This window comes from Cebus imitator, unplaced genomic scaffold (genome assembly GCF_001604975.1).
Source record: "Cebus imitator isolate Cc_AM_T3 unplaced genomic scaffold, Cebus_imitator-1.0 Scaffold322, whole genome shotgun sequence".
Lineage (NCBI taxonomy): Eukaryota > Metazoa > Chordata > Mammalia > Primates > Cebidae > Cebus > Cebus imitator.
The window spans coordinates 1,207,026-1,218,960 of NW_016107637.1; the positions used below are offsets into that span (position 1 = coordinate 1,207,026).

General features: G+C 45.6%; 1 protein-coding gene across 1 annotated transcript in view; it reads left to right on the forward strand.

Moving 5' to 3' along the window:
- The window catches only part of TCEANC2 (transcription elongation factor A N-terminal and central domain containing 2), a 62,422-nt gene extending 51,726 nt beyond the window's left edge, over positions 1-10,696 (forward strand). Inside the window, exon 5 of the mRNA XM_037729894.1 lies at positions 7,648-10,696. Coding sequence (XP_037585822.1) covers positions 7,648-7,743 — 96 coding nt within the window. The 3' untranslated portion in view covers positions 7,744-10,696. The remainder of the gene's footprint in view (positions 1-7,647) is intronic.
- The last annotated feature ends 1,239 nt before the right edge of the window (positions 10,697-11,935 follow it).

An 11,935-nucleotide genomic window follows, 5' to 3' on the forward strand; every position in this document is an offset into this window, starting at 1 on the left:
TGGGTGAGAGTAGTTCCTGAGACCTCTGAGTTACCTGTAAGTCAAGGTGTGAATATGTCTTATAAGCACGTTCAGTTGCTAGGGGAAATGTGGGAATGTAAGTACCATTTGTGTCTGCTCTAACAGCTTGTTGATGCTTTTCTTGTAGTGGTTAAATTGGAGGTCCTGGCCAGGTGTGGTGGCTCACGCCTGTAATTCCAGCACTTTGGGAGGCTGAGGCAGGCACATCACCTGAAGTCAGGAATTCGAGACCAGCCTGGCCAACATGGTAAAACCTTGTCTGTACTAAAAATGCAAAAATTAGCCGGGCATGGTTGCAGGCACCTATAATCCCAGCTACTTGAGAGGCTGAGGCAGGAAAATTGTGAACTCAAGAGGCAGAGGTTGCAGCGAGCTGAGATGGCACCACTGCACTCCAGCCTGGGAGACAGAGTGAGACTCAGTATCAAAAATAAATAAATAAATATTGAAGGTCTTGGTCCTTTGTGTAGGGACTCAGTCTCTGTATTTTCCTTCATTCACTCAACAAATATTACCCATCTTCTGTGTGCCAAGGGCTAGACTGGCGCTGGAGAGATAATTTCCTCTTAATCTGGTGAGACAGATAGACCCATAAGTAAATAAATGTAGAATAGCATATTGGGTAGTAACTGTAGACATAAAAATATTGAGAAAATGGGGAAAGGAATGAATAACACCACTCAGAGGAAGAATCTTCACAGAGGAGTTCATGTTTGAAGCAAAGCCAGAAGGATAGGCAGGAGTTCTTAGCAGAGGGCTCAGGCTATGTGAAAGCACAGAATCGTAAGATGTATGGCTAGCTTCAGTAAAGGCAAATAATATGAGGTGGTAGAAGCATAAGGTTCTTAGGAATGGTAGTGAGGAATAGGGCAAAAAAAGTAACCAAGGCCTTGGAGGCCTTATCAAGGGCTTGGACTTTGACCTTCAGATAATGGGAGACCATCAGAAGTTTTTGAGGCGGTGAGGGACCTAATATGATGTGTGTTTTAGAAAGATTAAAAAAAAAAAAAAAAAGCCCAACAGATATTTTAAGAAAATTTTAAACATTCAAAAGAAACCCAACAATTTAAGGCAAAGGAAAGAAACACTTGAGATTCAGTAAATTAGAGGGTTTTTTGGTTTTTTTTTTTTGACAAATGAAGTTTGAAGTTGCCCAAACAGATATCATTAGAGAATTCCAGGTTTGAAAAATGGCAGGAGGCCCAGATAATGCATTTACTGTGTTCTGTGGTGAAGGAACAGGCAGCTGGCCTTTTTTCATTTATAGAATATCAGGTTCTTAAACTTGTGCCTGTCAACCTTTGTTTTCTTTTGCTGTAGCCTCCAGCCTCAGAGCCTTACTCTGAGATTGGTAATGTGTTTTGGATGTGTTTATCACAGCCAGATGGGGCAAGGGCTCAGTTTGTTACTGCCCATTATTGGAGCCAAAGGGAGTCCATCCAGAAAACAAAGCTTTGGGAGTTTCAGTTAGTTGAGTGACACTCCCTTGGTATAAAGGAGAGATGGTTTGATTAGATGACATTGTATTTTCTTTAAATCAACGAAAATGATATAATTACTGTCAGGGATGGACTTACTCATAACCTGCAGAGGTTGGTTTCAAGATCCAAGAAGATGTAGACGGCCAATCAAATGCTGTTTTTTAATCTTGATAAAATCATTCTTTCAAACGTTATTTGTTGAGTTCTTAAGTGTCAGGTATTAGGGTCACAGGGATAGAGAAGACATAGTCTTTGGCCTCAAGAAGCTTACAGTCTGATGAAGGAGAAGACAATAAACAGACCATTTTTACTATTTATTTATTTTTGTTTTGAGACAGAGTCTTGCTCTATCGCCAGGCTGGGGTGTAGTGGCACGATCTCGGCTCCCTGCAACCTCCACCTCCTGGGTTCAAGCAATTCTCACACCTCAACCTCCCAAGTAGCTGGGCACGCGCCACCACACCCAGTTAATTTTTATATTTTTCTTAGAGACAGTGTTTCACCATGTTGGCTAGGATGGTATTGATCTCCTGACCTCATGATCCGCCCGCCTTGGCCTCCCAAAGTGCTGGGATTATAGGCGTGAGCCATCACACCTGGCCTATTTATTTATTTTTATTTTGGGAGGGGGTCAGGGTCTCACTCTGTTTCCCAGGCTGCAGTATAGTAGCACAATTACAGCTCACTGCATCTTTGACCTCCCAGGTTCAAGCAAACCTCCTACCTCAAAGCCTCCCGAGTGGCTGGGACCATAGTTGTATGCCATCACACCTGGCTAATTTATTAGCCATTTTGTCACCATGTTGACCAGGCTTGTCTTGAACTCCTGGCCTCAAGTGAGCCTCCTGCCTTGGCCTCCCAAAGTGTTCAGATTATAGGCATGAGTCACTGTGCCTTGCCCAGAGCATTTTTGAAAACGCAAATGGGCCGGATGCAGTGAAATTTTTAGGAGCCAATGGTGTGGGATATGGCAGGGACATTCTCTTGAAATTAAAAGATAATTATTGCATCTCACTCCAACCACTAAGAAGGAAGCACAATGCCTGGGGGCCCTCTTTAGGTTTTGGAGACAGCATATCCCACACCTAGGAATACTGCTCTATCCACATACTGGATGACACAAAGTTGTCAGTTTCAGTTGGGGCTCAGAGCAAGAAAGGGTTCAGTAGAAGCTCCAGGCTACAGCACAAGTGGCCATGCTGTGTGGGCCAGATGACCTGGCAGAGCACAGCGTACCTGAGGTATCTGTGGTGGGAACAAATGCCTGTGAAGTTTATGACAAGACCCTGTAGGAGAATCACAAGGTAGGCACCCAGGATTCTGGAGCAGGGCCATGCCATCTGTAGCCAAGAATTGTATACTTTTTGAGAAACAACTCTTGATGCTACAGGGTTCTGGTGGAGACAGATCATCAGACCATAGATCATCAAGTTAACCATGTGGCCAAAGCTGCTCATCCATGAGCTGGTGTCTGCTAGATCCACCAAGTCAAAAGGTCAGGCAAGGCCAGCAGCAATTCCTAAGATAGAAATAGTACAGCTGGCGTTGGGCATAGCAGGGCTAGAGGGCAGAAGATAGTTACATGAGCAGGTGGCCCAGACATCTATGTCATCCACTACCTTTGCACCAGTACCTGTCTGTCCCGCATTTCACACCTTTGTCTGCCTGGGCAGCTCTTTATATCTAGCTGACAGAAGAGAAAAAAAAAGCCAAGCTTTGTCCTTAGATAGATCAGCTCAGTATGATGAGCAAGGCAAAAAGAGACTGTGGCTGCACTGCAACCCCACACAGGGGCATCCGTGAAAGACAGCAGAGGGGAGAACCCTTCTAGTGGGCATAGCTGTGGATCATGCACCTGGCCATCCACTTTATGTGGAAAGAGAAGGAGCCTGAGCTTAGACTGTACATGGATCTCATGGGCAGGGGTGAATGACTTGGCTGGTTGGTAAGAGATCTGAAAGGAATAAGATTGGAAAATTGGAAACAAGGAAACCTGTGGTGGAGGCATGTGACTGGACCTATGGAAGTGGGCACCAAGTGTGAATATGATTGTATTCTATGTAAACACACACCAGAGAGCACATGCCATGGGAGAAGCACTAAACAACCATGTACACACAGTTGATATCAACCAGTCTCCATCTGAGGCCACCCCAAAGCTAGCACAGTGGGTGTATAAACAGCAACCATGGTGGTGTATTAGTCTGTTTTCATGGTGCTGTAAAGATACTACCTGAGACTGGGTAATTTATAAAGGAAAGAAGTTTAATTGAGTCACGGTTCTGCATGGCTGGAGAGGCCTCAGGAAACTTACAGTCATGACAGAAGGCAAAGGGGAAGGAGGCACCTTCTTCACAAGACAGCAGGAAAGAGAGCAAGTGCGAAGGGGACCTGCCAAACACGTTTAAACCATCAGATCTCTTGAGAAGTCACACACTTCAAGGAGTGGGGGCTTTAAAAAAAAAAAAAAAAGAGAGAAGTCACCCACTATCACGACAACAGCATGGGGAAACTGCCCCCATGATCCAGTCACCTCCCACCATGTCCCTCCCTCAACACGTGCGGATTATAATTTGAGTTGAGATTTGGGTGGGGATGCAGAGCCAAACCCTATCAGATGGTATGGCATGCCTCCCAGTCATCAAGATTCATCTAGTTATTGCTGCTGCTGAGTGTTCGGCCTGCCGGTAACAGAGACCAACTCTGAACCTTAGATATAGCTTCATCCCTTGAGAACAACCAGCAGCCACTTGGGAAGTTGACTATATTAAATCCTATCCACCCTGGAAAGAGCTGTGATTCATTCTCACTGGAGTAGACGTATATTCCAGATATGAGTTCATCTTCACTGCCTGTAGAGCTTCATCCAGCACAACTCTCAAAGGGCATATACAATGTTTAACCTACTGGGATAGATTATGGGATCTGCAGATTATGGGATAGTCATCCAGGATCTCATATGATTCCACAGCAGAAGAGATGCACCAATGGGCCACTTGTCCGTTCATCTACTGCACTATTCTTAAACTGCCAGCTTAGAACTGTCTGTCGAAGGCACAGCTGGGGCACCAGCTCAGAAATCCTGAGAGAAAAGCTGCCATCCTCCGGGATGCAGCACATGTTCAAGATCAAAGACCGTTACGTGATAGTTTGTCTCCAGTGGGTAGAGTGCATGAGTCTAGGAACCAAGAAATGGAAATAGGAGTGATCTCACTCTTACCATCACTTCTAGTGACCCACTTGGACATTTGTGCTTCCTGTCCTCACAATTCTGGGCTCTGCAGGTTTAGAGGTTTTGAGTCACAAGGGAGGAACACTTCTACTAAAGGAAACATCAAGATTACTACTGAACTATTAGCTGTGACTGCACCTGGACACTTGAGCTTCTTGTGTCAAGAGACTAGTAGGCAAGAACAGTCACCATTCTTTGAAGGATAATTAACCCTGATCATCAGGAGGAGGTACAGCTGCTGTTAAGCAATGGAGGACAGGGAGTTATATCTGTGGTACTCAGTTGATTCACATGGAGACTTCTTGGTATTCCCTTGCCCAATATTTTTTCTTTTTCTTTTCTTTTTTTTTTTGAGATGGAGTCTCACTCCGTCACCCAGGCTGGATTGCAGTGGCACCGTCTCGGCTCACTGCAACCTCCACCTCCTAGGTTCAAGCTGTTCTGCCTCAGCCTCCTGAGTAGCTGGGATTACAGGCATGCACCACTGCGCTCAGCTGATTTTTGTATTTTTAGTAGAGACAGAGTTTCGCCATGTTGGCCAGACTAGTTTTGAACTTCTGGCCTCAAGCCATCTACCTGGCTTGGCTTCCCAAAGTGCTGGGATTAGAGGCCTGAGCCACAGTGCCTGCCCCCTCTTGCCCAGTATTTATGAAATAGTTATAAAAGTGTCCAGGCTGTGACCTGAGCAGGATATGCTGACTTCAGGCTCAGCCCCCTCAGGGCTGAGGGTCTAAATCATGTCTCTGTGGAAGGCATGGAGACCAGAAGAGGTGCTGGCTTAGGGTAAGGGGAATCTAGAATGCACAGTAGAAGAGGGAGATGATGAGTATCAGTTGTGGCCTCAAGATCAGTCAGCGATGAAGGTTGTAGTTTGTCCAACTAACTTTCCTAAGTTTCCCCCAGGAAAGGAGGCCCAGCAGAACTTAAACAAAGAAGTGGAGCTGGGCAGCACAAGTATGGGCTGTAGTGGATGCCATCCTGTACTGCCCAGATCCCCCCCACCACTACATTTGCTGGGCCTCTTCACACAGCTACGGGGAGTGCTCTCAGCCAGCACCGCTCAGCTGTGAGCCCCCTGGGAATTTTCCTCAACGGAAGGGTTACCTCACTGACATACTCCTTTCCCAGTCAGGTCAGTTCAAGGTTATGAAGGCCTGGCCCTACTGCCTTAACTTGACAACTCTGAAGGGCCGTCGCAACTTCACAGCCTCCTGTGGGACTGGCTGAGGTCTTCATACAGCATCAGAGCCCAATTTACCTCTCTCCCACTCCTGCTTCCTTTCCTGCCCCCTTCCCAAGAGCAATCCCTGCTAAACTTCCTGCATGCTATTCTCCATCTCAAAGTCTGCTTTCCAAGGAAGTGGGCCTATAACGTAACTCTTCTAGTTGTTACTAACAACTCTAGAACAGGGGTCAGCAAACTTTTTTAAAGGAACAGTTAGTAAATATTTTAGGCTTTGTGAGCCATGACAGTCTCTGTCACAACTATTCTACTGTGCTATTGTAGTACAAAAGCAGCTGTGGACAGTATGTAAATGAATGAATGTGGCTGTGTTCCAATAAAACTTTATTTATAAAAACAGGTGGTGGGCTGCATTTGGTTCATGGGCCTTAGTTTGCCAAAACATGCTCTAGAGAAATACTATTACATGTGCACAAAGGAGGCCCTGCAACATGATTTGTAATAGCAAAATTTTAGAAACAGTCTAAAAGCACATTTAAAAAAGAATGGTTGGCCGGGCGCGGTGGCTCAAGCCTGTAATCCCAGCACTTTGGGAGGCCGAGGCGGGTGGATCACGAGGTCAGGAGATCGAGACCATCCTGGTCAACATGGTGAAACCCCGTCTCTACTAAAAATGCAAAAAAAACATTGGCTGGGCATGGTGGCGCGTGCCTGTAATCCCAGCTACTGAGGAGGTTGAGGCAGGAGAATTGCCTGAGCCCAGGAGGCGGAGGTTGTGGTGAGCCAAGATCGCGCCATTGCACTCCAGCCTGGGTAACAAGAGTGAAACTCTGTCTCAAAAAAAAAAAAAAAAAAAAAAAAAAAAAAAAAAAAAAAAAAAAAAAAAAAGAATGGTTAAATTGTACATCCAGATTTTGGAATACGGTACTGTGGATAAAAAGAATGAGTTTAGGTCTGTATAACAGCACTTTCTAATAGAAATATAACACAAACCACATACATATTTTTAAATTTTCCAGTAGCCACATAAAAAATATAAATGAAATAAATGAAAATCAATTTTAATAATATATCTTGAGTTCAATATGCCCCAAATATTACTTTGATATGTAATCAATATAAAAATTACTGAGACATTTTACATGTTTTGTACTAAGCCTCTGAAATGTGGTGTGTAGTTTTACAGCACATCTCAGTTTGGGCTAATTACATTTTCAAGTGCTTCTAGCTTCATGTGGCTTGTGGCTACTGTGTTGGACCACGCAAATCTATAAGTACTGATGTGGGAACATGGCTGAGACATATTGCTAAGTGAAAAAAGGAAGTTGCAGTACCATATGTACACTATGAACTATTTATGTAAGGAAAAAAAACTATTTCCATAGAGACATACTGAGAAAAAGAAAAAAGATGTGTACAGATATACACCCAATTTAGAGAGACATTTTGGATGGGGTGAGGGGCTGTTGGTCAGGAGGGACTCATTCTCCTTGCCTGATTTTTTTAAATAAACTTTTTATTTTGGATTGATTTTAGATATACAAAATGTGGCAAAAATACAGAGAGTTTCTGTATATCTCTCACCCAGTTTCCACCATTGTTAACCTCTTACATTAGTGTGGTACCTCTGTCAAAATTAAAAGCCCACTGTTGGTATACTTCTATTACTGAACTCCAGACTTCACTCAGACCTCACCAGTCTTCCCACCGATGTCTTTTTTCTGTTCCAGGATTCAGCCCAGGATCCCAGGCTGCATTCAGTCATCCTATCTATCCTGTCCCTTCTGCTCTGTGACAGATTCTCAGTCTTCCCTTGTTTCCCATGACCTTGACAGTCTTGAGCAGTACTGGCCAGGTATTTTGTAGACCATCCCTCAGTTTGGGTTTGTTTGAGGATTTCTTCATGACCAAGTTGGAATTCAGGGTTTGGGGAAGAATACCACTGAGATGAAGCACCCTTCTCATCGCATCACATTAGGTGGCACGTGGCTTCCACAGGACTATTCACTGGTGATGCTGGCCTTGAGTGCTTGGTTATGTTAGCGTTTGCCAGATTTGCCCACTATGAAGTTGTCATTTTTCCCTTTCCATATTCTATTTTTTGGAGGCAAGTCACCAAATCCAGACCTCACTCAAAGGTTGGTGGGCTGGGGGTGAATTAAACTCCACCTCCGGGAGAGTGGATTATCTACCTGTGTAATTTGGAGGTCTTTAAGAAAGATTCATCCCTTCTCTGCCATTTAATTTATTTTGATAATTTATTAATATATCAATATGGACTCATTTTATGCATTGGGTTGTAATCAGTCTGATTTTTTATAGTGAACATAAATTCATGTAATGTATTTTTTTAATGCAGAAAACATACAAAAACCATGCTGTGTGAGAAACAAGCTCTTATGATTGGCAGGGATTTTTCCTCCACAGCTTTTCATGTCTGCCTTTGAGTAGGATAATCATTAGCTTACTGCTATTCAGCTAGCAACCGTAGACACGCTATTTCAACTCTCCAGACCTCAATTTCCCCATCTAAGTAAGAGAATGTTTCATGAAATGGTCTCAGAGGTGAAGAAGGGGATGGTGTTTGTATGATTGTAAGTGTCCGCATATTTTGTTGCCTATTAATAGACCCTAAGTTCTTAATGGTTATCTTCTTTTATTTATGTTGGAAAATGAACTCAGAGCTAATAGCCCTTGAGAACATCCTGTAAACATAATCAATATTTATATCCCCCATTACAACCCAAGGGTTCACCTTCCTTGCTCTTTCACCCCTCTAAGTGGGATTAAGTTTTCCTTTTATTTCTCAGTTTCTTCTCCAGCAGCTGAAGACTAACCTGAGGCATAGGATTCCAAACCCTACCAAGCATCTGCTGACTCTTTGGCCCCATTCTTGTGCCTCTCATCTAGCTATGCTATAGCCACACTGATGTCCTTATCACCTTGCATCGTCCCCAGATTCATATGTTGATGACCTAACCCCCAGTACCCCAGAATGTGACTGTATTTGGAGATTGGGCCTTTACAGAGGTAATTAAGGTAACGTGAGATTATATGGGTGAGCCCTAAATCCAATATGACTGGTGTCCTTATAAGAAAAGATTAGGATGCAGACAGCACAGACCATGTGAGGACACAGCAAGAATGTGGCCATCTATAAGCCAAGGTGAGAGGCCTCAGAAGAAGCCAAACCTGCTGACACCCGATCTGGAATATCTGGTCTCCAGAACTGTGACAAAACGAATCGGTTGTTTAAGCCACCCAGTCTGTGGTACCTTGTTACGGCAGCCCTAGTAGAAGGAAATACACACGCCAATGAATGAAAATGCTTCCTGAATGCCTCCCTCCTCTATGCCAGGCCCTGTGACAGAATCCAGGCCACAGAGATGAACGAGACAGGGGCTCACAGTCCAGTGAGGAGCCAAGTCGCCCATTGCCATTTGACATACTAGGGGCTAAGTGGGAAACTGGGAGTTCGGCAGAGGGACCACTGAACTGTGCCTGTAGAAGGGGCCTGGCCCAGAGGGTATCAGGAAAGGGTTAGCAGAAATGCTGACTTGTGAGCTGGGTTTTTACAGGTTTAAAGGAGTTTCCCAGGCAGGAATGGCATTCCAGGTACAAGGAAAGGTATATGCAAACGTTGAAGCTGGACGGATGTCAAAGAACAGGAGTAGGTGTGATATGGATGGAGCCAAAGTGCAGCAGGAGGAAGAACAGCCTGAAGTGAGCCTGGTGTAGGAGGGAGGGGCCAGTCTATGAGTGGCCCGTGTCCTGGGCTGGGAATTTTTACTTACAGAACTTTAAAGGTTTTGAAGTGAGAAAACTCCTAAGTTAAATTATGGTTACATGTATCAGGGGCTTACTATGTAGGTAACGATTTGTTTTCCAGCAAATACGGAGCACATAAGCATTTGTTTCCCTCTCCACCTGAATGTGAACTTCTCCAAGAGCCCCATCCCCTCCTGCCTGATGCAGAGAGCAAGGCTCCCAAAGAAGCACTAAGGATTGAATTACTTTCAGAGCCAGAAAACACATGGTCTGTGGCAGGCTTACAGCCGAGGTAAGTAGCCCACATGGCATGGAGATGACTTGAGGCCTGCTCACAAGGGAGAAGCATCCAGCATTGCCACAGGGGCCTCCAGACCAGGACTTCAGCAGATCAGATAGGGGAGGCTGTGTAGCAGAGGGGAATCAAAATCATCAGAGCCCCAACCATCACGTAGTGAGCTCCTGTACAGGCTAGAGACTAGGCTGGGTACTCTGTACAGTTTGCCTTAGTCTCACTATTACCTCCCAAATGTGACCCCACCCCTTAATCTTCTCCCCATCCTCTTATACCTGAGCTTCTTATGCCAAGAAGACCTCCTAAGGTCTTCCTGGGAGTACCTTCTCCCTTCTCTAATCAGTTCTGCACTCGGCAGCCAGAGTGAATGTCTAGAATGTACCACAGATCCTATCACTCCCGTCCTCAAAACCCTTCAATGGGTCTGGATGTGGTGGCTCATGCCTATAATCAGAGCACTTTAGGAAGCCAAGATGGGGGGATCACTTGAGCCTAGTAGTTTGAGACCAGTCTGGGCAACATAATGAGATCCCTTTATCTCTTTACAAAAGAAAAAAAATAGCCAGATGTGGTGGCATGCACCTGTGGTCCCAGCTACTTGGGAGGCTGACGTGGGAGAGCTGCCTGAGTCTGGGAAGTTGAAGCTACAGCGAGCTGTAATCACACCACTGCACTCTAGCCTGGGCGACAGAGCATAACCTTGTCTCAAAAACAAACAAAAAAAAAATCAAAAGAAAAAAGAAAACCTTCCAATGGCCCTGATCACCCTAAGAATAAAACAAAAGTCCTTATGGTGGCCTACAAGGTCCCACATGTCCTGGCTTCTGGTACCATCTCCATCTTTGTCCTACCCCTGGCTCCAGCCTCTCTGGTCTTCTGTTCCTCAAACTCCCCGACTATAGCCCTTCCTTGGGGCATCTATGTGCTCTTCCCCTCTGCCCGGCATGCCCTGATTGCCCCGAGGTGACTCCTTGTCCTTCAGTTCTTACTCCTCAGAGAGGCCTACCCTGGTCACCCACTCTAATCAGGTCCACACCCCCAAGTCATTCTCTGACACATCAGTGCTTTTTTTTCTTCATAGGACTTAAAACATTCAGAAGTTACCATATGCACTTCTTCATTCCCTTGCTAATTTTTTTGCCTCTCCCACCAGAATTCACTCTTTCGGGAGCAGCGACCTTGTCCGTCTCTCCTTCACTGGACCTCCAGTGCCTGGCACAGGGCTTGGCCCTGAGCGGGGCTCCATGCATATGTGCTGATGAATGGATGGCACCCCCCATGCCTCCAGGCTGGCCTCTGTTAGTCCACGTAGCCGAGCGGACAGTCTGGGCTCCATGGGAAAAGCTAATCCCAAGCGTGTGGACCGACAGATGGTGTGGAGCCCAGAGCTGAGGCGCAGCTTTTATTAGTCTGAGTTGCTTTTGCTCGGAATAGGATTAGCATAAGTACCATCCCAGGCAAGTAGATAAGGTAAAGCTCTGTTAGTTACATTCAGATTGTATTTCTTGGCCACAATCCTGGGCCAAACTTGTGCTGGGTCGGTCCAATTCATGGTTAAGGGTAGTACTCAGGAAGGGCAACTAGAGTGGGACCTTCTCAGTCCCCTCTCCTCATTGACCTCCAGAGTGGCCTGTCCAACTCCTAAGTCCACACTTCACCCCAGGCAGAATGCTTTTTACTGGCCCCGCTGTCCCTGGGTGAGGCCTGAACGCTGTGATGATGAAGACGAAGAAGGGATGCTGGTGGCTGTCACACAGCTCTCCCATGCAACCCTTACAACAACCCTGCAAGGCAGACGGTGTCACCATCCTCATTTGGCAAACGAAAAGCTGATGGCTCAGCGAGGTTAAATGACTCAGCCAGCAGGCCACAGACAGGCTCCAAATCCCAGTCTGTGGGAGTGATTGGATGGGCACTCCAGGGTGGGCCAGCCTCCCTCTCTGGCAAGGCTGCCA